Source organism: Meriones unguiculatus, chromosome 14 (assembly GCF_030254825.1).
Source record: "Meriones unguiculatus strain TT.TT164.6M chromosome 14, Bangor_MerUng_6.1, whole genome shotgun sequence".
In the NCBI taxonomy this organism is placed as follows: domain Eukaryota; kingdom Metazoa; phylum Chordata; class Mammalia; order Rodentia; family Muridae; genus Meriones; species Meriones unguiculatus.
The window spans coordinates 25963929-25987579 of record NC_083361.1 but is presented as its reverse complement, the minus strand read 5'-3'; the positions used below and the strand labels follow the sequence as shown (position 1 = coordinate 25987579).

At 45.7% G+C, this 23651-nt stretch overlaps 1 protein-coding gene across 1 annotated transcript in view; it reads right to left on the bottom strand.

The window, feature by feature from the left end:
- Positions 1-23651, bottom strand: part of Rras2 (RAS related 2) — a 67098-nt gene that overhangs the window by 8367 nt on the left and 35080 nt on the right. The window contains exons 2-4 of the mRNA XM_021649605.2: positions 2665-2752; positions 1212-1314; positions 353-461 (exon numbers count right to left, since the gene is read on the bottom strand). Of these exons, the coding sequence (XP_021505280.1) occupies positions 353-461; positions 1212-1314; positions 2665-2752 (300 nt within the window). The remainder of the gene's footprint in view (positions 1-352; positions 462-1211; positions 1315-2664; positions 2753-23651) is intronic.

Sequence of the window (23651 nt, the reverse complement as noted above, 5' to 3'; positions counted from 1 at the left end):
GGAAAAGGTGGAGGAGGAGAAGGGAGGGAAGAAGAGCAGAGGGAAGAAGATGGAAGAGGAGGGAGACAAAAAAGTATCTTAAACACAGTTTAACATGTTCTTGGATGACATGTTATCCAAGAAATCACATGAGCCTGGCACTAATACAGATATATGTAGGCTTATAGAGAGCTTTCTCTTGGATTCTGTATTAAAGTAATGAGAAAATAATTCCCCCCAAAGTGTCTTCACACTTCACACAGGCAAGTCTGTGAGAGGCAGTGTGCTGGACTCCGCACGCTGCGCTCAGTGCACTGCGCAGGCTTCTGAGCACGGGTACGCTACTGTTTCAAGTAAACTGCTTCCTCCTCACCTGTCTCTGATGGTCCAGGTCGGCCTTATTGCCTATTAAAATCATGGGAAACTCATCACGGTCCTTTACTCGGAGAATCTGTCTTTGAAACTTATAAATTTCTTCAAAACTAAAAAAAATAATAACAATAATAATAATAATAAATAAATACATTATGCTAAGAATCTAAATTCAGTGAATTTTGTGTTCCATTTATTATTGTACTGCCATTTTTTCTAACTTTAAAAAAAAATTGAAAATTTTAATTCCATAAAGTAGCAATCTAGACAGAGCCTAGCACTGCTGATTCAAGTTTTTATTAGTAATATTATATTAATTCTACACAATAGTGAATTTCTATATGGCACTTTCACACATGTATACAATGTTTTTTGATCATATTGACCTCATATTTTTAAATTTTTTTAAATTTTTTATATTAATTACAGTTTATCGCTTTGTATCCCACCTGTAGCCCCCCTCTCTCATTCCCTCCCAAACCCACCCTTCCTCCCTCTTCTCCTATGTCCTTCTCCTAGTCCACTGATATGGGAGGTCCTCCTCCCCTTCCCTCTGACTGTAGCTTATCAGGTCTCATCAGGACTGACTGCATTGTCTTCCTCTGCGGCTTGGCAAGGCTGTTTCCCCCTCAGGGGGGTGAGCAAAGAGCCAGCAACAGAGTTCATGTCAGAGACAGTCCCTATTCCCATTACTAGGGAACTCACTTGGATACTGCGCTGCCATGGGCTACATCTGAGCAGGGGTTCTAGGTTATCTCCATGCATGGTCCTTGGTTGGAGTATCAGTCTCAGAGAAGACCCCTGCACCCAGATATTTTGGTACTGTTGCTCTCTTAACCCCACATTTTAATAGCACCAACCTGCCTCTATCCGTGACTGAAAAGACCAATAGGAAGCCTTCACCCGTCCTCATGTACTGCTCTCTCATGGCTCCAAACTCCTCCTGTCCAGCTGTATCCAAAACTAAAGAGAAAAAAACACAAAGAAAACCGAGTGTTTTCAGGTTATATATCACCTCCCCACAAGGGCAGCCCCGTCAGCAGGTCCTCCACAGAGCCTCCTTTTTGATGTGAGAGGCAATGGCATTCCTGTCATAATATTTCATTCCTAGCACCAGAGGCAGACATAATCTTCTAATGGCAGGCAGTTTCAGAGTTTATCTTCATCGCACAGATTGACTTTGTGGCTAGAATATATTAGCATACCAATTACAAGGTTAAAAATATCAAACACAGCCAAGCAGATGGAGCCAAATCAACTCTAAAATCACTTGGTTATTTATCTTCTCCGTGTACAGATCTTGGAAAAGATGTCTCTGTAAGTTCAATCAAGAAACTGAGGTTGGGCCTGGAGAGATGGCTCAGCGATCAAGAGCACTGGCTGCTCTTCCAGAGGACCCAAGTTCTGTTCCCAAAATCTACATGGTGGGTCATAACTGCTTGTAACTCCAGTTCCAGGGAATCTGAGACCCTCTTTAGGACTTTAGGGCATGTGGAACATATACATACATGCAGGCAAAACATTAATGCACATAGATCTTAAAAACAACTATGGTTGGCTCACTCTGTCTCTGTGCCTGTCTCTCTCTCTCTCTCTCTCTCTCTCTCTCTGTGTGTCTGTATTTCTGTATGTCTGTTTCTCTCTGTGTGTCTGTCTCTCTGTGTGTCTGTCTCTCTGTCTTTTTGTGTCTCTCTCTGTCTCTGTTTCTCTCTGTCTGTTTCTCTCCCACTCTCTCCTTTTTTCCCTCCCCAAACTTAATGTATTTCTTGATCTTTCTACTAGATAAAACAACACGGTTTTCTTCAGTAGGGAGGAATACTTACTTTTAAATCCTCTAAACTGTAAATTTCCAGTTTACAAATACTGAATCTCTCTATGGCTACTTCTGCCAAAAGAGCTGAGACCTGATGTTTCTTCCAACTGCCCCCAATAAAACACACTTCAGCAAATTACAATAACAACATCAGTTTCACTAGAACAACACCAAAAAAAAAAAAAAAAAATCAACCCAATTACTGTTTTACTTTCCGTCTGCTGAGGAATATTTAAATTGACCAAATATGCAGATTCATCTATTAAAACCAATGACAGTGAAAAAAAACGGCCAGGACTAGCTCAAAGGCAGAGGCCTTGCCAAGCATGCACAAAGCCTGCAGTTTGATCCCAAATAAAGCAAGGGTTAGGGAAGGCTAATGAAAAGCTTGTAGTCAAGGTTCCCTAATATTTCAGTTATACAATTTAAGCTGAGAAACATCAAATGTAACCCTTGAAAGCCAGGGCATTTTAGAGGTGACGTGAGCTCGGGTTCCTTACTGTCCAGCCGGGCTGCCCTGTCATCGATCACGCACTGCTTTGTGTAGGAGTCTTCAATGGTCGGGTCATAGTCCGTCACAAAGTAGGACTGAAAACAGACAGAAAGAACCATATTTAAAATGCATGTCACTTGTGTTCCTCCCCAACACCATCAGTTTATTGAATTCTGCTTTTCAGGAAATAAGGTGCTTTTACTATGTTAGGCTATCTTGAAGAGTTTGTTTTTAATTATGAACACACGTATCTGTGTGCATAGCTGTGCATACTGAGTGCAGGTATGCAGAGAGACCAAAAGAAGGCATAAGATCTTCTGAAGCTAGAGTTCCAGGCGGCTCTGTCCTGAGCCACCCTCTGTGGATGCCAGGAACAGAGCTGTGTTCTTGCAGAGGATGAGTAACAGAGTACACATTCCTGGCCACTCAGCCACTTCTCCAGCCCCTCTATTAGCTTTTAGTTCTGTCGATTCTACAATAGTCTCCTCAAGTGTACTATCCAAGTAAAGAAAAGGTACTAAGTAGTCTGAATTTCCCCTTCTAGATTATTCAGAACAATTGCAAAAGATCTATCACAATTTTTCCCTAATTTTTAGAAACTCTAATTCAGACCTATTCAAATTCAGTTGTAAGAACCAAAACAGATAAAAGACACGGAGACAACAATAAGAGGAATGTTGTGTCACTCACTACCCTGATGACACTGGCTTGAAGACTGTGTAAGCCACAGGAACCACGAGCTTTCACTGAGATCTTTTTGGGTTCTTTCATTCCTTAAATGATATTCCTCTTTTTATCAAAGCCTTCCAACTGGCATCTTCTAGGAATAATCAATTAAGGAATCACAATTTTTCTCTTAAGATTAAAAAAAGAGCCAGGCATGATGGCTCAGACCTTTAATCCCAGCCCTTGAGAGGCAGAGGCAATCAAATCTCTGAGTTCAAGAGAGATTTGATTTGCCTGGTCTACATAATGCAGGATTACAGAGGGAGACCCTGTGCTGGATGGATGGATGGATGGATGGATGGATGGATAGATAGATAGATAGATAGATGAGAAAACAATGATCTGACATCCCTCACTTCTCAGGAAGGGCATGGATGGGATACTGACAACATCTGATTTTCAAGTTCCTTGGCTCAGGGCTTGAAGGAGTGACTCGCTCCATACCAGGAACCAGTGGCAAACAATTAGCCATTCTTCATACAAGAGTTCCTGGAAGCAGGCATTCTGACTCTACGGACACAGACTTCTTAAGGGATGACCCTCAGCTTGTCCACTTATGTTCAGAGAGCAGAGAGCAACACAGCAAGGCTGTTTAAAAAAAAAAAAAAAAAAAGGCAGCAGGGAGGGGACCTAAAAAGGACACTAGCCTGCCTGCTACTGTGGCTCTGCATACTTATTTTGTTTTGGAAGGAAATGTTTCACATTTCATATATATTTTAGGAGTAGCCTCAAATGTGTACTCATTACCCATAATGCCATTCCCTTCCAGACACTTTCGTTGAAGCATGAGTTATTAAACAAAGCCAGCGATAAGCTACTGCTGTAATGCACCACGTGCCAACAGCGGTAGCTTTTAGCAGGAAGCTGGCTCCATGCCCACCCCGTCCTCGCTTAAAGCAAACAGGTAGGACAACACTCGCGAGCAGACCTGCTGGCACTCACTCCTCTCAGAAGGTAATCAGGGGGCGGCGGGCAGCCTCTCCACTGTGTCCCACATGCCATGAGTCCGTCTGTCACGGGAGGGGACAGATGAAGCACGCTGCTTACGCTTCCAGGGAACATTTTACTTAACTGGGGGGTGGGGGGAGGGTCCAAGGTAGGGTCCCATGCAGTCCAGGCTAATCTTGAACTCCCCGTGTAGCCCAGCCGACCTTGCCCTCCTAATCCCCCTGCCTACACAGCAAGTGCTAGATTCCACCTGCACCTGGCTCGTGATGAACTTCTGCCACGTTTACAGCATCCTGACACTTCCCACAATGCTCTCACCTTGTGAAGCCTGGATTCCGCTACACCTTCCCTCTGCAGTACGAGGACAGGACTGAGGGCCTGTGCGTGTTTGGCGAGGACTCTACCGCTGAGCTACACCGCAGCCTGGCTACCCCCACTTTACACCAGGAAAGCGGCACACATCCCCATTTCCATAAATGTCTAGGTTTTGTGTAATGGCTGTCTCTTCAACGACACTGTTTTATACCGTGGGACTAAACAAAGACGGTGGCAAATGGTGCTGGTTTACAGACCTTAAAGTCCACAGCAATTGTTTGACTTTCCTTATAGGGCCCACAGAAGTTTACTTTGAAGGATAATTTTTCTAATACAGGTTTAATATTTTATAGCCTCCCCTTTCCTAACACTGGACACATCTGCGCACTTTTTTTTTCTTTTTCAGTGTGTCAGTGTGAGCACACACACGTGGACAAGCATGTGGTGTGTCTGCACATATGAGGGCCTTCTCATTCTCTGCCCACTCCTTCTGAGGCAGTCTCTCCCTGAACCTGGAATTCCCAGGTCTGTGGCTAGAATAGTGGCCAAAGAGCCTGGGCAATCTCATGTCCCCACGCCCTAAGTGCTGAGGTGTACAGGCATACGGCTTGTTACTCTAACTCCAAGCCTCAGCCTTGAGTAGTAAGCACTCTTAACTCCTGAACCCCTTCCTGGCCCCACCATTTACACTAATCTCCAGCATAAACCGGGTTGTTGGGCTATATAATTTTTATTATTTATTTATTATTAGCCCTAAAATTATGACAGCAGTATTATTTAACCCACTATCATAAATAATAAGACACAGACACCTGTTGGATTTATAATTGCCTAATTTACCTTGGGCTGGGCAGATATTTCACCTACACTGTCTCAATAATCTCACCATCCATCTTCCAGCCCCATCCAATGCCACCAACCTTAATCCTCCTTATCTGCTCTATCTTCCATCCACAATCCCATGGTACTTGCTTGTATTCTTCATCTGGGCCCTTTCATACCATTATTGCAGTCCTTCCTCTTGGCTCACACGGTATTTTTCTCCTTGCTAACCCATTGTGCGCATCCTCCTTCCTCCTCTTGTCCCATTCTGTCTGTTTCCCTTTATTCTCTCTTGAACCCAAAAGCCTGGGAATCTTAGCCACGCCTACCCCATTCTTCCCTGCCCAGGTATAGGCTGCTTAGTCAACCAATCAGATATAATTACTTAGGTAGGTTTATACAACAAGGATAGGTTTAACCAGAGCTTGAGGAGTAGCATCAGAAAAACCGCCAACAATACAATCCGCCTCATGCCGGCTCGGAGAGGAGCTCTTTGCCAGATGCAGATAGTTTAAGGACTCTGGAGAGAGAATAAATGCCAGAGCCCAGAGAATGTGGCTGAGAGAAAGAGCAAGGCTGATCCTGGTTGCTGTTGTGAGACAAGAAGTTGGAGATCTTCTGAAAAGAGGACTGGACTGCCTCCAAGGAACCCAATGATCCTAACCAGCAGGAATCAGCTAAGAGAACTGTGCCCCCTCTCCCACTAACCCTTTCTTTCTCCTACCTGTTGTTGGGGTGTTGGAAGGGATTGGGGTGGAGTAGAAAGAGATACAAGAAATGTAAAAGAGCCTTAAAAATGAACGCCAACAGATATACCTGTAGGCAAAACACCTCTGCACAGAAAATAAAAACAAATTTTTATTTTAAAAGACTAGAAACAGTCCCTGGCAATGTTGAGTTTAATTGTAACCGCTACTTCCAAGCTGTGGAATCTGAGGCAAATCTGCAGCTCAAGCCTTCGGCACCCATAACTGAGGAACAGCACCAGAGCAGGAGCATGCCAATGGAAGCCCTGCTTGAGAAATGCAAGCTGATCAATGCTCTTCTGCCTGAACAGTGACTGGGCTGCTGTCGCAGGCAGCTGCGTGCTGAACCAGTGGTTCTCCTCAAGTCCAGAGGCGTTTTTTACTTGGTGGAGGGAGGGAGGACAGCTGTAATGAATCCAGCCCCTGTTACCCCACAAACCCAGCACGAGCCATCTGGAATGTGGTGTCTTAGTGTTATGAACCCAGTACACTGAGTGTTAAGCTCCCATCTGGGCTTCTGAAAATATTCTCAAGTTCTGAGCAGTGATTACACAGATAAACACATGGGTATAAATCTATCTTGTTCATTAGTGTTTGTGTACTTTGTGTGTGTAAAGATGATAACCATAAAATGTACAAATGGCAATAGCTCCCTATTAATTCTTACTCAGAATCTGTGGTTTATGTTTGTTTGTTGATTGCTTTTTGTTTGTTTGGGGCACTGTTTTTTTGTTTTGTTTTGTTCTGTTTTTGTTTTTTCCCTCTTGATGCTGGGTACTGAAGCTACGACTAGGACATATCAGGGAAGACCTTCATCACTGAACCACATATCCCCAGGCCTCTTCTTACTTGATTCTGAGACACGATCTTACTAAGTTGCAGAGGCAGGCCTTGAACTTAGGATCCTGCCACTTCAGTATCCTAAGGAGCTGAGACAAGTGTGTGCCTCTAGGTGACCAGGAGTTAGCTTCTTTTCCCAGTACACAAAGCTTTTCAGTTTGGTTTGTGCTTCATCTCCCACTACTTGAAACACTAAGGTAGTTTTCCCACATTCTCGGTTCAAAGCTACACCTGTAGTATAACTCTGTACTCCTTATCAGATCCCACGGCCCCTCTGACAGAACACATGATCACTTGGCTATTCTCTAGAACAAGGGTGATATGGATGGGGCTGCGGCTTGGTAGCAGAGCATCTGCTGGGCATGCTCAGGTCAATTCCTAAAGCAGCAAAATAATAAGGATATAGACAGGCTGAGCCAAAGAATAGAAATATCATGACGTGCCAATACCAGCCATGGATAACATGAGGGGTGGGCGTGGGGGTGGGGGGCTATCGTAGAGCAGTGGAGGCTCAGGAACTCAGGGTCGACCAAAAATTTCAGAATGGACAGTGAGTTTACTGGGCTTTCCTGACAGCATATTAAAGGACACACGGGGAGTCTCTGCCAGACAAAGGACAGGAGACCTCCCACGCTGGGGAAGTTATTCCACTTGGGCAGAGAGAGCTACTGTTCCTGATAAGATCTGGTCAGGGTAAGACTGTCCTCAGTAGCTCCAGAATGCTACACTGTGATGAACAGGCAAGCTTCTGTATCCTCCAGTCTGAGGGCTCTCTGCTTGGCCTCCTAAAGAGGGCCACAAACTCACCGGCAGCAGGCTCAGTGGAGCAGAAAATGGGGAAGAGGTGACAAGGATGAGCTGCCCTTCCGCATTCCAAGGGGCAGCAGCCACAACCACTTTCTCTCCGGGCAAGACTAGTGTGAAAGTGCAGTTCCCAAATACCGCCACAGGGCGGAGTCTGGTCCACACCGGGGACTATGGATCCAGCACTTGGGTTAAGACTTGCATAAAAAAAGCAAAGGAGGCTAGATCAGAGCTACCACAGGAATGGCAAACACATGCCTGGGCACTTCTCAGCCCATGCCACTCTCCGGAGTCCTAGGGGCTCTCTAAACGCCATGATGTAGAAGGAGAGGGATAAAAACACAGTCTGACAATCTTTCAGGTTATCAGATATCAAAAAGGCAGTAACACTGTCAACAGAACCACTGCGTGAATCTCACAGATTTCACCCTAACTTAAAAAAGAAACTACAGACTGAGAGAGCTCCAGAGGCAGATCTGGGAAGACAGGAGGGTCCTGCAGTAGCGGGAGGGAAGACAAGATCGGCTAATGGGAGTAAATATAATCAAAAGGAGTGAAAATCACATAATCATTATTGTATAATTAATGAATGCTAATAAAATCATTCTTAAGAGAATTACAGAGTCAAATCAGGAAGCTAAGGGTTCCTGCCATGATCCTGAGCTTGCAAATGACCTCAGAAAATTTTCTAGGCCTATTCTTCTTCCTCTTTCTCTCCCTCACCTACACGTGTACCTTATGGGTTTGTTGTTGTTGTTGTTGTTATTTTTTTTAATTTGCACTGTCCATTCCTTCCTGCAACCCAGCCAGAATGGAAGCCCGGTAAAGAGAGGAATCTGACAGAGAGGTGAGGGGTAGGGCTTCACCAGCAAACCAGGGTAGCTTCCTCACTCATGGGGTCTCCTGCCCCTGCCCCTTCCAGTGTGACTACTGTGCGCACACTTCATGCCCCACAAACACAAAGCACCATCCATCAGAGGCCACAGGTAGTGGGGCTGGGCCTCTGCCTTGTTCGCTACTTAATAGATCTTCTCATTTAATCCCAGAGTGACCCTCCAACAGATACCTCCCTTTTACAAACATTTTTACACCACTGTCTTCAATGCTACCCAGCTAAAAAGCAGGAGTACTGTGATTTAAATTCAGACCTGATGCTACCATTCATCATAACCTAAGAGTTGTCATTTAATAAAATGTCATTTAATAAAACTGAGTATCAATTTTTCCATTGGCCTATGAAATAAGGAAAAATACTTCCAAAAAAGGAGAAAAGCCAAGACTATCCAACGTACACCTTGTCTTGTTCTGGAAGCCCTGCCCAGCTCTCTGGGGAGGGGATCTAATCGAAGTCCTTAGAGTCTTCTCGATGCCCTGAAAGTCAGCAACACCCTACCAGCACTTTCATCCACAGAGCAAGTTTTACATTCCTCTATGATATAATAAAGTGAAGCCTGAGATTTGATAATTGCTTGGTTCCTTGATTAGAGGCATTTATAGAGTACTTGCTGCAGGCAACATGATGAGAAAAAGTGGGACTATGTAGTCAGGGAATTGAAATTCAAACCCAGAAGCCACGCTTAGGCAAATGTTAAAAAATCTCTTCAACAGGGGTGGGAGAGGTGGCTGAAAGGTTAAGAGCACCCAATAGTCTCGAATGGACCCAGGTTCAGCTGTCAGCACCCACACGGCTCACAACTATCCGTAAGTCCAGTTCCAAGGGATCAGAAGTCCTCTTCTGGCCTCCTCAAGTACCAGGGACACACGTGGTGCACACACACATTTAGGCAAAGTGCTCAGGCACATAAAATAAATCGGTCTTTCCTTAGAAAAGGGGGGGCATAACCCAAAGCCTACCTTAAATGTGGCAAGAAGGAAGAGAACCTCCAAGAGAAGAGGTGCAAAGACCCATCCCCACCTCTGAGGACTAGAAGTCCTCACGGCTGTCACACGGCTGTCCCTGGGAATTCAGGCTGCCAGTCTCCAGTGACCACTGTGTCCTCCGCTCCCCCTCCATATGGGACACACTGGCTGAGTCTCTCCATCTCTGCCCTGCTGTGTCTCCAACGTGAAGCCACCAGTGGAGGCAGGAGAGAAGGAGAAAGAGACTGAGGGTAAAATTAGAGGGCCAGGGTGCAGCTATTCTGTCCTCCACGTGGAAAACCACACAGCTCACGTACGACTAAACCTCAGCTTCCTTGCCTATGAGACAGAAAACAACACTAACTTGGAGGGATGGGTGCAAAGCACAGCACAGTTCACACAGTAGGGCTACTACATTATAGTGCACACACACCCACACTCTCATCAGGAAACGGGCTCCCGTGTTCCCATCCCAACCTCTTCCCCTGGGGCCTGAAGGAGCAGCTCTGTGTCAAGTGCTTGCCTGGAATGCACAAGGCCCAAGGTTCTAGGCACAGCAGCACGCAAGGCTCCTAACCTTTAAAAAAAAAAAGTTATCTCACCTACAATCCTGTAAACAACCTAATGAAACTCACTGAGTCATAAAAAAAAAAAAAAAAACCCACACCACAGGCAAATAAAGAGGGTCTAGGTAGAGCGAGAAATACAATCAGTAGAAGGGAGAGTGGTGGGTCATACCTGAAAAAACACATCTTACATATAGATGTACGTGGTCGTGTGCATAATTAGCATATGCCAATAAAATAGTCAACACCTACTTGTTTTCAAGTTACAAGTGGACTGCCTCAAACTCAGTGTTTCCCATCCCGTGTTACCTCACTTCCCCTTTAGTCCACCTTTTCACAAATGTGCACGTGTGAAATGCATAAATGAGCTCACTGGAGTCTAAATGTAAAATTTCCCTCCAGGCCCCTCTACAAGTTGTTCCTTGCTCCTGAGCAGAATCCAAGAAAGCCTCACAATCGCTTGCACTTTGTAACTAGAATCTCCTTCAAGCCGTTTTCAGGATTTCAGTATCCAGTGTCTCCGTCCACGCTCCCCCCACTCCTCCTCAGCAGAACTGGAGTGGGCACGGCAGCACCGGTCACCCGGCCTCTTTCTCCCCTATTCTGCATCTCTCCTGCCCCACACCAACATCATCTCTTGTTCGTTCCGAGTGGGTTTGGATAAAGAGAGTCAAAAGACCACACCAATGAGCTTTGATGTTCTTTCTCATGAATGCCTGTGGGTTTCCTGGGAGAGTCCCCAAGATGGGGTGTGTGACCTAAAGTTCTCAGGCCGTAAGTGAAACCTACTTACAACTACCAAGCTTGAATCTAAGAGGCTTTCATGGGTCCCTCGGGGTTCAAGTCATCTCTCACGTAAGGAGCCACCAATGCTCGGTGTCCCTGTCTAGGTGGCTTTGTGCTCAGTTTACCCAGCAGTCAGGAAATGCAGGTAACTCACCACTCAGCCCTTTCCCACCCCTCCACCCATGTGGGGTGACACATCTGTAGTTTCCCAAACTGATCAGTATATGCACCTAAACTGCCAAGCTCTCAGGAAGACTTTGTTAAGGTCCCTCCCCACCATTTGGTCTACATAAAGGACTTCAAAAGCAGCCCCCAAGGGTGAGAAAGATGGCTCAGTGGTTAAGTTTGCTAGCTTCCAGTGGATCTGTGTTCTTGTAGCTCACAGCTACCTGTAACTCCAGGTCTTGGGGCAGCAGTTCTCAACTTGGGGGTCAAATGACCTTTTACAGGGGTCATCTGAGACCATCGGAAAACAAGGATATTTAGATTAGTATTCATAACAGTAGCAAAAATCACAGTTAAGAAGTAGCAATGAAAATGGGGTCCCCACAGGAGGAACTAACTGTATTAAAGGGTTTCAGCATTAGAAAGGCTGAGAACCACTGCTCTAGGGGATTCCACACCATCTCCACCTCAAGAGAGAACTGGCACGCTTGCGCACACGCGCGCGCGCACACACACACACACACACACACACACACACACACACACACACACGTTAAAATACATCTTAAAACAAAGAAGCAAGCTTCTCTTTTACTCTCCTAGGCATGGAAAGAAGGCAAACAGCTCTCCACAAACATCCTTGTTAGAACCCACACTTCCTTGGAGGTGGGCGTGGCCTAAATGTGCAAAGTCCTCTGTGCTGGTCCTTGGAATACAAGGAGAACTGGGCACTACATATTTCATTCTCCACCCTTTGGACATCAATAAAACTAAACAGATTTTCGTTCCAGCTGACATCCTACCATGTAGCCCGCAGTGTAGCTCACATGTCTCACTTCCCCACAGTCAAGCCCTTGCCATGTTGGACACAGCCACAGTCTCAAAATATGGGCTGCGGGGGAAGCCAACCAGTAATGGCAAGCCAGGAATCCATTTACCAGGGCAGGGTGAGGACCCTTGGCCATCGGCAGTCGGTTCGGTGACCAAACAGTGGGAATTCCTCTAATGATAGCAGCGCTGTAGCTGCAGGCAGCTGTGGCCAAAGCTGCCGGCTCTCCCTTGTGGCACTCTGTAACAGCAGCTGTCAAGGCACAGGCAACCTTTGTTCTCACCACCACCCTTCCTAACCTTGACGTCAAATGGTCCCATATGATTGATACTCTCAAGTGACCATTTTTTCCTAAATGGATGAATGAAAATGAGTGAACTGCAGACCTGGTCATAATGTATGTACGCCCTGGGACACTAAGTCCAGAGCCCCTTTAGTCTATTTTACTAACAAAACTGAGGCCTTCAGTAAACACTAATTATCCCAGACCGCCTAAAGCTAGCCAGGGCGCCCAGGGACCCACTGCACACTTCCAGCTCTCGTGCACACACAACTTGGGGCTGCGATGAGTGGACCAGTTCTACCACCACAGAAGCACAGCACAGCCTGCTGCAGGCCTATTCTACTGCAGAGTTTGTGTCTAACACAACTAGGCAGCATGGACACACACAGAGCCTTGGAGCCAGAACATTCTGAATTAAAAGGAGTTTGTTAGTAACACTCCAGTCTCTGTGGAAGGAAAGTTACTCAGGAGTAAATCACCAGCTCATGGTGTCAGCTCCCTAACAGGCACTTTTGATTCTTCCAAACTCGTAAGTTCAAAAGAGGAAAAAATAAACGGTTTCTTCCTGTTTTCTTCCCCCCCCCCTTCCTACCACAGCCCATAAGGCTAACCTGTTGGACGGGTTATTCACACCTGAGTGGACAAGATGACACAAACATTCTGCCTGCCCTTTGAAAACTGCACAGGAGGGAGGGGGCTACTATGGCCACAGGCACTGTTCCTCCAGGTAAACCATGTGGGGTGAGACAAGCGTAACTCTATTACCCCCTACACAGCTACACATGAGCCCACTAACCACATTTACAAACCATTTGTTCCTATACAGGCACCTCTTGGAGCTGACGTAATAGTTAGCAGGCAATGGGCAACAGCAGGTTAATGGCCTATTTCATGTAACATGATAAAAGCGTTTTGCCAGAGCCAAAGAGAGGGCTCAGTACAAAAAGGCTCTTGCCACCAAACCTAAAGACCTGAGTTCAACCCCCAAAACTCACAGGATGAAAGAAAAGAATCAACTCCCAAGAATTGTCCATAGGCTCTCTCTCTCTCCACTCTCTCCCCATCTCTCTCTGTCTCTCTCTGTATACAAACACATAAAAAACATAACAAAAAATTATAGCAATTTTTCTATCATAAACACTGAATGTTGGATATGCAGGGATAAAGATGGAGCAGAGATTGAGGGATGGCCAACCAATGACTGGCCCAACCTGAGACCCACCTCATAAGAGAAAGCCAACCCCTGACACTATTAATGTTACTCTGCTATGCTTGCAGACAGGAACCTAGCATAGCTGTCTTCTGAGAGGCTCCACCCAACAGTGGAACAAAACAGATGCTGAGACCCACAGCCAAACATTAGGAGGAGCTAGTGGAGTCTTGTGAAGGATTGTGAGGAAGGATAGAAGGTTCCGGAGGGGACAACCCCCACCCCCGCCCCAAGAAGACCAACAGTGTCAACTAACCTAGGCCCATAGGGGCTTACAGAGACACACTAACCAAAGAGCATGCATGGACTGGACCTAGGCCCACCACACATATGTAACTGATGGGCAGCTGGGTCTTCAGGTGGGTCCCCTAGCAACAAGGGGAGCAGGGGTCGTATCTGTCTGCTTTTGGATCACTTTCCCCTAGTTGGGCTGCCTTCTCAGGCCTCAATAGAAAAGGCTGTACTAAGTCCTGATGTGACTTGATGGGGCCGGGGTAGGTTAGTAAAGGGGGGGGCTCCCCCTTTCTGAGAAGGGGAGGGAGGAAAGGAGGAAGAGGGAGGGAGGGTGGGACTGGGAGAAGGGGAAGGAGGAGGCTGTGATCAGGATGTAAAATGAATGAATAAATTTATATATAAATAAATAAAAATTAGTTATGTATTGCTGTACATGCCTATAATGCCAGCAATTAGTAGTGCTGAGGCAGGAGAATCATGAATTTGAAACTAGTTTGTGCTACATAGTGAGACACTGTATCAAAACTATAAAAAAATGAAAAGAACTACAGCACAGCTAGGCACCACACTGCAGAGATGGCCCAGCTGCATATCCCCGTCCCTGGGGAGGATCCGAATAAATCCCTTAACAGTGCCTCTAAATAATCAAAATAATTCTTTAAAAAGAGAAAGATTTTAAAAAAGAAAAGAAAGAAAGAAGGGCTGGAGAGATGGTTCATCAGTTAGAGGAGCACTAACTGCTCTCCCAGGGGAGCCAGTTTCAATTCCCAACACCCACACAGAAACTTTAAATCATCTCTAACTCCAAAATCTGACACCCAGACATACAGGTAGGCAAACCACCAATGCAGACAGTACGTAGGTAGGTAGGTAGGTAGATAGGTAGGTAGGTAGGTAGGTAGATAGATAGATAGATAGATAGATAGATAGATAGATAGAGTTCCAAAGTGTCTCTTTGAAGCCACCCACGTCTTTCCAGTTCTCGCTTGGTGGAAGCTCACTCGGTGTTCCTTCACACGCCTCCCTCATCCTTTGCAGCTGCCTAACTTAGCTTTCCTTGCTACCATCTCACACGACCACAGCGGCCTGGACCACCTTAGCTGGACCTCTGCAACACCCAAGTGTCAAGGCTTCTTCATCCAACCCTGCCTCTCCAGGTCTTCCTCACCCTCTCTGCCATCAGTTGGCATGGGCCTCAGAGCTAGTATAGACAGTTCCAAAATCATTAGCTTTGGTACTCATCTGACCTTGACATAGATCAAAGGTGACCATTGCGTCTATGTGACCCCTGATCCTTAACATCACCAATGAATTTCCCAAGCAACAGGTGTCCGGGATGAGTTTGTATGTTTGGCCTCTTCTCTGAAATCCTCTCTCTCTCTCTCTCTCTCTCTCTCTCTCTCTCTGTGTGTGTGTGTGTGTGTGTGTGTGTGTGTGTGTGTGTCTCTTTAAAGGTTTTTCAAGACATGGTTTCTCTGTGTAGCCCTGGCTGTCCTGGAACTCACTCTGTAGACCAGGCTGGCCTTGAACTCACAGATCCACCTGTCTCTTGCCTCCCAAGTGCTGGGATTAAAGGTGTGTACCACCACTGCCCTACTTGAAATCTTTTCTTATAGTGATAATCTCTTCAGAAGTCTGGGCTCTTTTCAGAATCCACTCATACTTTTCCTCATTTTTTTTCTTTACAGTATTTTACGCGTCTGTATGTACATATGTGCACGTGTGTGTGCATACCACAACATGTGTGTGCATACACGGCAACTTGTAGAAGTCGGTTCTCTCCTACCATGTAAGTTAAGGGGATCTAACTTGGGCCATCAGGCGTGGTGGGCACCCAGCACCTTTACTCTCTGAGCCATCCCTCAGGCCCTTCTGCGTGTTTAAAAGCATTGCTGGAGGGTAATTCATACACCACAAAATTCCCTGGTATATCCACTGCAGCAAAGTCCACCGCTCTAGGCTTTCTCAGTCTTTTTGTGCAATACCACCGCTGTCCCTCTAAACGCAGAACATCACTACCCTAAGTCGGTCTCGCCCCCACCCCCACCCTACTCCCACCCCGGAGCCAACAACCCAGCGATGTGCTTTCTGACTCTCTAGGCATCTCCTACACAAACAGTGCACGGTCTGTGCCTGGCTTCTTTCTTGTAACGCTCAAGGTCGTCCACGCTAGCAGTTCATATCAGCACCTCATCCCACACTCCTTGTTTTATGCCAGTGTATGTATAAACACACCACATCCATTCGCTATCTGCAGGACAGGACAGCTGAGCTGTTTCCCAGTGTGGACTGGCACGTGAAGACTCGTTTTTGTAGTATGTGTGGAAAGGCACATGCAAGCCCACTCTTACGCATACTTTTAATGGTGGGTGACTGATCATATGGTAACTTTACTATTTGGGTCAGCTTTTTGTTTTAGTTTGGGTGTTGTTGTTGTTCCTTTGTTTTTTAATAAGGGGCTTGGTTTGGTTTGGTTCAGTTGATTGGCTGGTTGGTGTTTTGAGACACAGGTTTCTCTGTGCAGCCCTAACTGTCCTGGAACTCACTCTGTAGACCGGGCTGGCCTCGAACTCAAGAGATCCACCTGCTTCTACCTCCCAAGCCCTGGGATTAAAGATGTGTACCACCACTGCCCAGCCTGGTTTTTGTTTTGAGACAGGTTCTCACGGTGTAGCCCTGGCTGACTTTAAACACGCAGGACAGGCTGGCCTTGAACTCCCGAGACACGCCTGGGAGTGCTGTGCACTGCTTTTAACTTTCTGAAACACAGAGGCAGCCCTGTGAGTGTACATGCACCTTGTGTCCTACAGATCGCCACTCTGACTGTCACACCACTGTAACAGACATGTTACCCCCCCCCCAGGGTTTTGGTCTGCCTTTCCCTAATGAGATACTAAGTGTCTTTTTGTGTCATTATTAGTCATCTTGGTAAAATGTCCATTCAAATCACTGTCCACTTTTAAATGGAATGAGAAACTACTTAGCAGCCAGCCATGGTAGCGGATGCCTTTAATCACGGTACTTGGGAAACAGATCTCTGTGAGTTTAAGGCCAGCTTAGTCTACATAGTAAGTTCCAGACTAGCCAGGGTTACATAGAGAGACCCTGTCTTAAAACAGTTCTTTCTATATTCTGGATAAGAACCCCTGACCAAGAACGTGCTGGTGCTTATTTTCCCCCAAACCTCTTTCTTACAAAATCTCCTTGTCACAAATCAGGACACCATTTCTAAATCGACACCTGGGCCCAAAACCCCATTAACCCCAGGCAGTCTCTGTAAGTCCAACGTACTCCTAGATCCTGGGCAACAGTTGTCCCCAGACCTCACAAACCAAACCTTGTGTATTGTCCTCCCAGTGTGCTGACTGCTGGTCCAGCACGAAACTCCCACCGCTGTAATCACACTCTAACGCCCGGGGCCATCCTCCTTCCAGCCCTGAGCTTCCTGAGCACACTGGACTCCTATGCTTGCACGGAGCCCTCACCAGGTTCACTTAATCCAGTGCTTAAGCTCACTCATCAAAGCTGAGGTCCCATCAACAGCATCATGTCTTGTGCCAAGGGCGGGGAATGCGGGGTGCGGGACAACACGAACACATGGGGGGGGGGGGGTAATGGCGGGTGGCGACGTGGAGACATTGCCAACACACAAGTGTCTCTGAGTCTAAGATGATTTCATTTTGGAGATACTCAAATATTGTGGGTTACTCAAATATCGTCCGTCTTTAAATGGAGGAGAAGCAGCAGTTCTAGACAACTCTGTATGACCAATGTTACTATCGGTATTTCACAGGTAAAATAATTGAGGCTCAATGGTTAGATAACCTGTCAAAGGTCACAGAGTCTGTAGCTTGGTAAACCTAGGGTCCAAATCAGGTTTGGCCGGATGGATGGATGGGCCAGACTACTTCTGTGCTGCATTCATTAACCTACAATGCTAACAACGTTTAAAGCCTATACTGTTTTCTTTTTCTGATCCCGTTGACCCTGTGACACAGTCAGTCATGAATTTAATTACAGAAGGTGTGATGGTTCTTCCATGTCACTCTAACTAGATTTGGAATTACCTAGGAGACAGGGTATTTCCAGAAAAATGTAGCGTCCACTCCTGTCTGCCTCACAACTACCAATGTAATACATGACCAGCTGCCCCACATCCCCGCTGCCATGCCCTCCACCATGGTGGGCTCTGGATCATCTCCTAAACCATGAAACAGAGTATTAGAGAAATAGAGTATTCTCTTAAGTTGCTTCTAGCACATATTTTTTCACAAGAAAAATAACTAAACTACTGACAAATGAAAGACAGCAAAAGCAGTTTCAAAGTCAAAATGCTGTTTTCATATTCATAATAAAGGCCCAAGTGTGTCAGTGTTTAAAAAATACCACAAGGACTCACTCAGGGTGTAGGTCAGCAGCTGAGAACTCACCTACTATGAAAGCTGGGTTCCATCTCTAGTACAGGGGAATACACACACACACACACACACGCACACATATAAACAGATAAACTTTGACCCAACAAGTTCACTTCAAGAAATACACGTTTATTTGTGAAAAGCCAACATGTTCAAGGTCATTGATTATTGAATTATTTTTCAATTCTTGCAGTATCAATACAGCACGAAGTGGAGGCAGCAGATTCAGGGGCTGAGGAGGTAACTGAAGGCTGGAGAGCTTGCCTAGCACACAGAAGGCCCTGCATGTGGTGTCATACCACAAAGCAAAACAAGTCCCAGTTACTCTGTGTACTACTACAGAGTAATCTGCAAAATACGGAGTAAATATGCTCACTTTTCATAGTTTCATATAAAATGCTTCCGGAAAGACATACAAGAGACCAATCCATTACACAGGGAAAGAAGAACTGGGTTGCTAGGGAAATGGGTGAGAGGAATTTTTTCCTAAAGTTTTTAAAATCTGAAGCACGTGAATGAAAAGACAAGGGTTTTCAAAGACCCAGATAAATTAAACACATACTCCCTGACAATCCAGTTCCTCTCTATGCTTTTTGCTATATGTGAAGAATTTCTTTCTGATTTCTTTCTGATCAAGGTTCTTCCCAGCTCTGTAATGTTACTGTAATGTATTTAGGTTATACAGTATGTCAAAAATAATTGGTAGGTGCTAAAAATGCTTGAGTTTGTGATACACAGGAATGTAAGATTTTAAGCAAAGTTTTGCCACAAGTCGAATCCGGGATCTCCATAGGTACCCACTGGTACACCAAAATTAATTGCTTGCAAAGTTAAGATGATAACTACTTGCCAAAGTTTGTAATAAAGATTGAAATGCAACATGGGAAAATTCTCTAAACTGGCCATACCATGAGAAAAGTAAATTACAGAACAGACACCCTCTCCAGGCCTTACATAGTACATGCTGGAAAGAGCATGACTTCTATGGAGTCATCGGACCAGGACATCTCAGTTAAATGCTACATGACCTCGAGAATGTTGCTTAATCTCTTGAAACGCAATTTCCTCACCAATAAAATGGATATAACCATTCATATCTGAAAGGTCCATTGTGAAGATTAAGTGACAGTGTAAAGTACTTGCTACATTAACTTGACCCAAAATGTAAATTCGTAACTTGGCTCTCTTCCCTTCCAAACAGAGAAGGGAAGGCTGCTTTGTCTGCAGGTAGGTGGCCGGCTCACTCAGAACTGTAACTTCTGTTGCCTCAGGCTCCAGCTGTGGCTTCCTTTTTCACTTCCTTCACTGATTCACTGCTACCTATGCAATGTCCTAAACTCCAATTTCATTCTTTTAGAACAGAGAAAAAGTCCTTAGATCTAAAACCAGAAGCCCACATTCTAGTCAACTGTAAAAACTACATGACTCTCCCTCAGACTCACTCACCAGCCCTCCCCAATAGACACATACTAAGAAGCTAAACATGCCAACCACTCACTGTGCATGAGCTGAGGCTCAGAGCCCAGCTTCTCAGCCTGCTTGCCGGTTCTCAGACGGCTCTTGATCAACAAATAAACACTGATAAATCAATAGGGGTGTGGACAGAGAAAACAGAGAAAAACAAAGCCCGACAACACGAATGATGACCAGGGGAAGCTTTGCTGATCATGACAACTGAGAAAAGCTGAGATGGCGTGAAGGTGTCAACCATGCTGCTCCTAAAAGGAGGATCCAGAGGGAACTAACAGTGAAACCCTGTGGGGCCCGCTTGAAGAGCAACAGGAAGTACGGTCACATAGAAAGCAAATCCAGCCTCTGAGGTCAGCTGGAAGGCAGGCTCATCCTTGTGGGTCACAGCAAGGACTCTGGACTTGATCCACAGTGGATGAAACCCATTGGCAGGTTTGCAGCAGGAGTCAAGTGACTTTCTTTCATAAAGGTAGCACTGGCCACTGCGGGAAGACAGGCCTACGGGGGGGGGGGGGGGGGGGGGATAGACTAGCGCCTACATGAGAAACTGTTATGGTAAGTCAGGAAAGCCACCTCCATTCTCTAGACCCACACGGTGGAAGGAGAGAACCAGCTTATATCCAGCAAGCTGTGTCTAACCTCCACAGGTGCCTGCACACGCACACACAGCTAAATAAATGCATGCAACAAAAACGAAGTTTTTAAGGAAAGAAAGCGTAGTCAGGCAGTCAAAAGACGAAAGTACTTTACAAGGCTGGCAAAGGTAAACTGGTGTGGGGTGGGCAGTCATTGTGAACAGCGACAGAATGCACTTCCATGGCCTCCAGTGTGGGCCAGGCTCTGCTCTATCTACAACAGACAGACAAGACAGCAGGAAGAGAGAGGTTAACAGAATGATTGTGTAACCTGCTTATGCAGCAGACAAAAAGGAGTCCTCAGCTCCCAGAACTCTAGTTGCCCTTGGGTTCACCACCTGTTTTTGACAAGGAAGTTCACTATTCCTTAGCCTGTGTTATGTCCATCTCTTCTCTCACCCTGGCTGTGGCTTTCCTTCTGGCCCTGTCAAGCAGCATGTGTCAGGAACCTTCCAGACACAGGCAGGTCAGTCTGTATCTGCAGATCACTCCTGGTACCTCTCCCAAGATTCTGTGGCCCAAAAAAAAAAAAAAATTCATTGGTTTAAAAACATTTTACATAGGGCAAGCATGGTGGCATGGTGGCATGGTGGCACACAAACAAACAAGGGGACCTCTGTGAGTAGAGGCCAGCATGACTTACAGTGCGTTCCAGGGCAGCCACAGAGAGACAACATTTTGGTAACGTATTTTTAACGTGCTACTTCACAGGAACACAGCAGGGAATGGAGGAGAGCTGCTGCACATTACCAGAGGTTTACTAGCATATAGCCAGCAGCTGGGAAACAGGTCATTCCCTGCATGCCCTGAAAGGACCGCATACATGAACCACAGCATAGCTATCCCAGGATAGTACTCAGCCAGTAAAAGGACTAAGCCGAGGGCTGAAAGACAACCTCGATGGGTGACGTGGTTTCTGCACAAGTGTGAGCACCAGACAAGGGGATCCCAGAGCCCTGCTGGTCAGTTAGTCTAGCCAAAAGGCAAATCTCTCACTCAATGAAAGGTTCTGCCGAAAAACATACGGTGCAAAGCAATAGATCAAGACACCCGACACTGGCCTCTGGCCTCCACAGGCACACATATACTGGTGAGCGCAGGCATGTACACGCGCACACGCACACACACAAAGCCTCCACGAGCGGACTGAAAGAGTACCCATAACAGACTAAGTTCATTCACTGCATTCATCAGATGCTTGTGGGATACTTCCTGCCCAGGAGCTGGCGGTGCAACATCTGAACTTCACAGTTCAGCACAGACAACGCACGCACAAGGAGGCAGATGACCATTTCTTGAAATGCAAGCAACAAAATACCACAACAGAGCGCTGTGGGTAGAGGGCGGAGAAGGGAAACGGGCTGTTGTTTTCACAAACCATGAATGTCAAGTGGCAGAGCCGTAAGTTACCATCATTAAACTTTTGCAAACAGCTCTATGAAGCCTACATCACTATTTCATTTCCACAGGAAGAATTAAGTTCTCAGTGCTGATCTCCCAGAATGGGAAGGAAGAGAGAATGTCCTTACCAGTTTCCCTCCAAACCACACGCCTGGAGGCTAGGCCACTTCTCAGAAATAGGCTGGGCAAGCCTCTCACTCCGATTCTTAATCTCACACAACCATTGGCAAGTAAGTTACCAGTTATCCATCCCTTCTGATGGATGCAGATTTAATTCAGGCTGGCTCACTGGACAAATGGTGAATCTTTTAAGTAGAGACAAACATGACTTACATTAAAAGGAACCACAAAAACATGGTCATTACAGAAATAACCAGGAATGTAGTCAAACAAAATGGCAGTCACAGGATTTAAGAACTCACTCACACCATTTAAAGTCTTAAATTATAGTTTGTGTGTGAGTTCTGCCTAATTTCACAGCACAAGACGGCCAGCCACATCAACTGCAAGCCACATGAAGAGAAACCATGCAACTGAATTCCAAATTGTACTTAAGAGTGTGACGTAGCTAATCCATAGCTATTATTACGTTTGGTAAAAAGTACTTTCACCTGCTTATTAGCAAATTTGCGGCGAGGCTAACTCACTGCAGCGGGTTGAATCAGGGGCACCAGAACACATGCACACCCAACTCCTAACCCCCGGTGCCTATGACTAGGACCGTATTTGGAAGCAGGAATTTTGGTAAATATAATTTAGAAGCTCAAGGTGAGATCATTCTGGAACTAAAGCCAGTAAGTGCTGTGCTTCTGAGAAAGGGGAGAGAGTGATCTGAGGCACACGGAGCAAGAAGGAAGGAAGCCCGGGGTAAGCGGCGACGGGCCAAGAGCACAAAGGCAGTGGACAAGTGGCTTTCCCTCTGCGGGTTCAGGACCGACCAACACTACCAACAGCCTGGACTCTGCACCTCCAGAAATGAGAAGATAAATCTGCCTTGTTTCCGACACCAAGACTGTGATCTTTTATCACAGTGTCCCTAGACGGTTAACACTCAACTATCAAATTCTACCGTCCTAACTTTTTTTTTTTCTCTTTTGTGCATTTAAAAACCAAGAGGAATACATAACAAAAGTACTTTCTCCTCTTCAAACAACTAGGAAGAAAGGCAAACTGCCTGCAGTCCGACTCACTACAGGGACAGCAAAAATAAGACTTGCTTTCTTTCACTAATGTGGAGAATCAGTTTCTAAAAGCACAGTAAATGAAACTGTGGGGAATCTTAAGTCCTGTCATTTTAGGAAAGTCGTCATTCTATTTGTTTCATAATGTATTACAATACATCTTAAAAAAAAACGAAAAGAAAAAAACCCGCACTAGGACTAGAGCACAGCTTGCTGGGAGAGTACCTGCATCGCCTGAGCAAAGCCCTGTGTTTACCCCAACATCACAGACTCACACAAAGTACAGCCACTATAGAGTAAAAGCAGGTTTGCAGGCCCACACCTCTAGTCCTGGTTACTGCTGTGGTGGGGCTAAGGCAAGGGACACATCAGCTGAGGAATTAGAGCAGCCTGAGGAACAGATCAAGGCCCCAATAGGGACAGGGGAGCACTGCAGACTACACCTTTAATCCCAGCACTGCGGAGAAAAGAAGCAGGCAGACCTCTATGAAGCCAGCTTGGTCTACATAGTAAGTTCTAATCCAGCCAAAGCTACATAGTTAAGACCCTGTCTTAAAAACAAAAACAAAAACAACCCATTAGAGGTTACTTTTACTATTTGAGTTTGGTTCCTATTTTAAAATAATAATCATCAAGCAGAAAAACTGGGGGAAAATGTAGGATTCACCTTTAGAATACAAATCCTTCTTAGAATTAACTTAACCATGTGAAACTATCTGTTTTCTACCTTGCAAGTCCATCAGCTTTCTGAAATC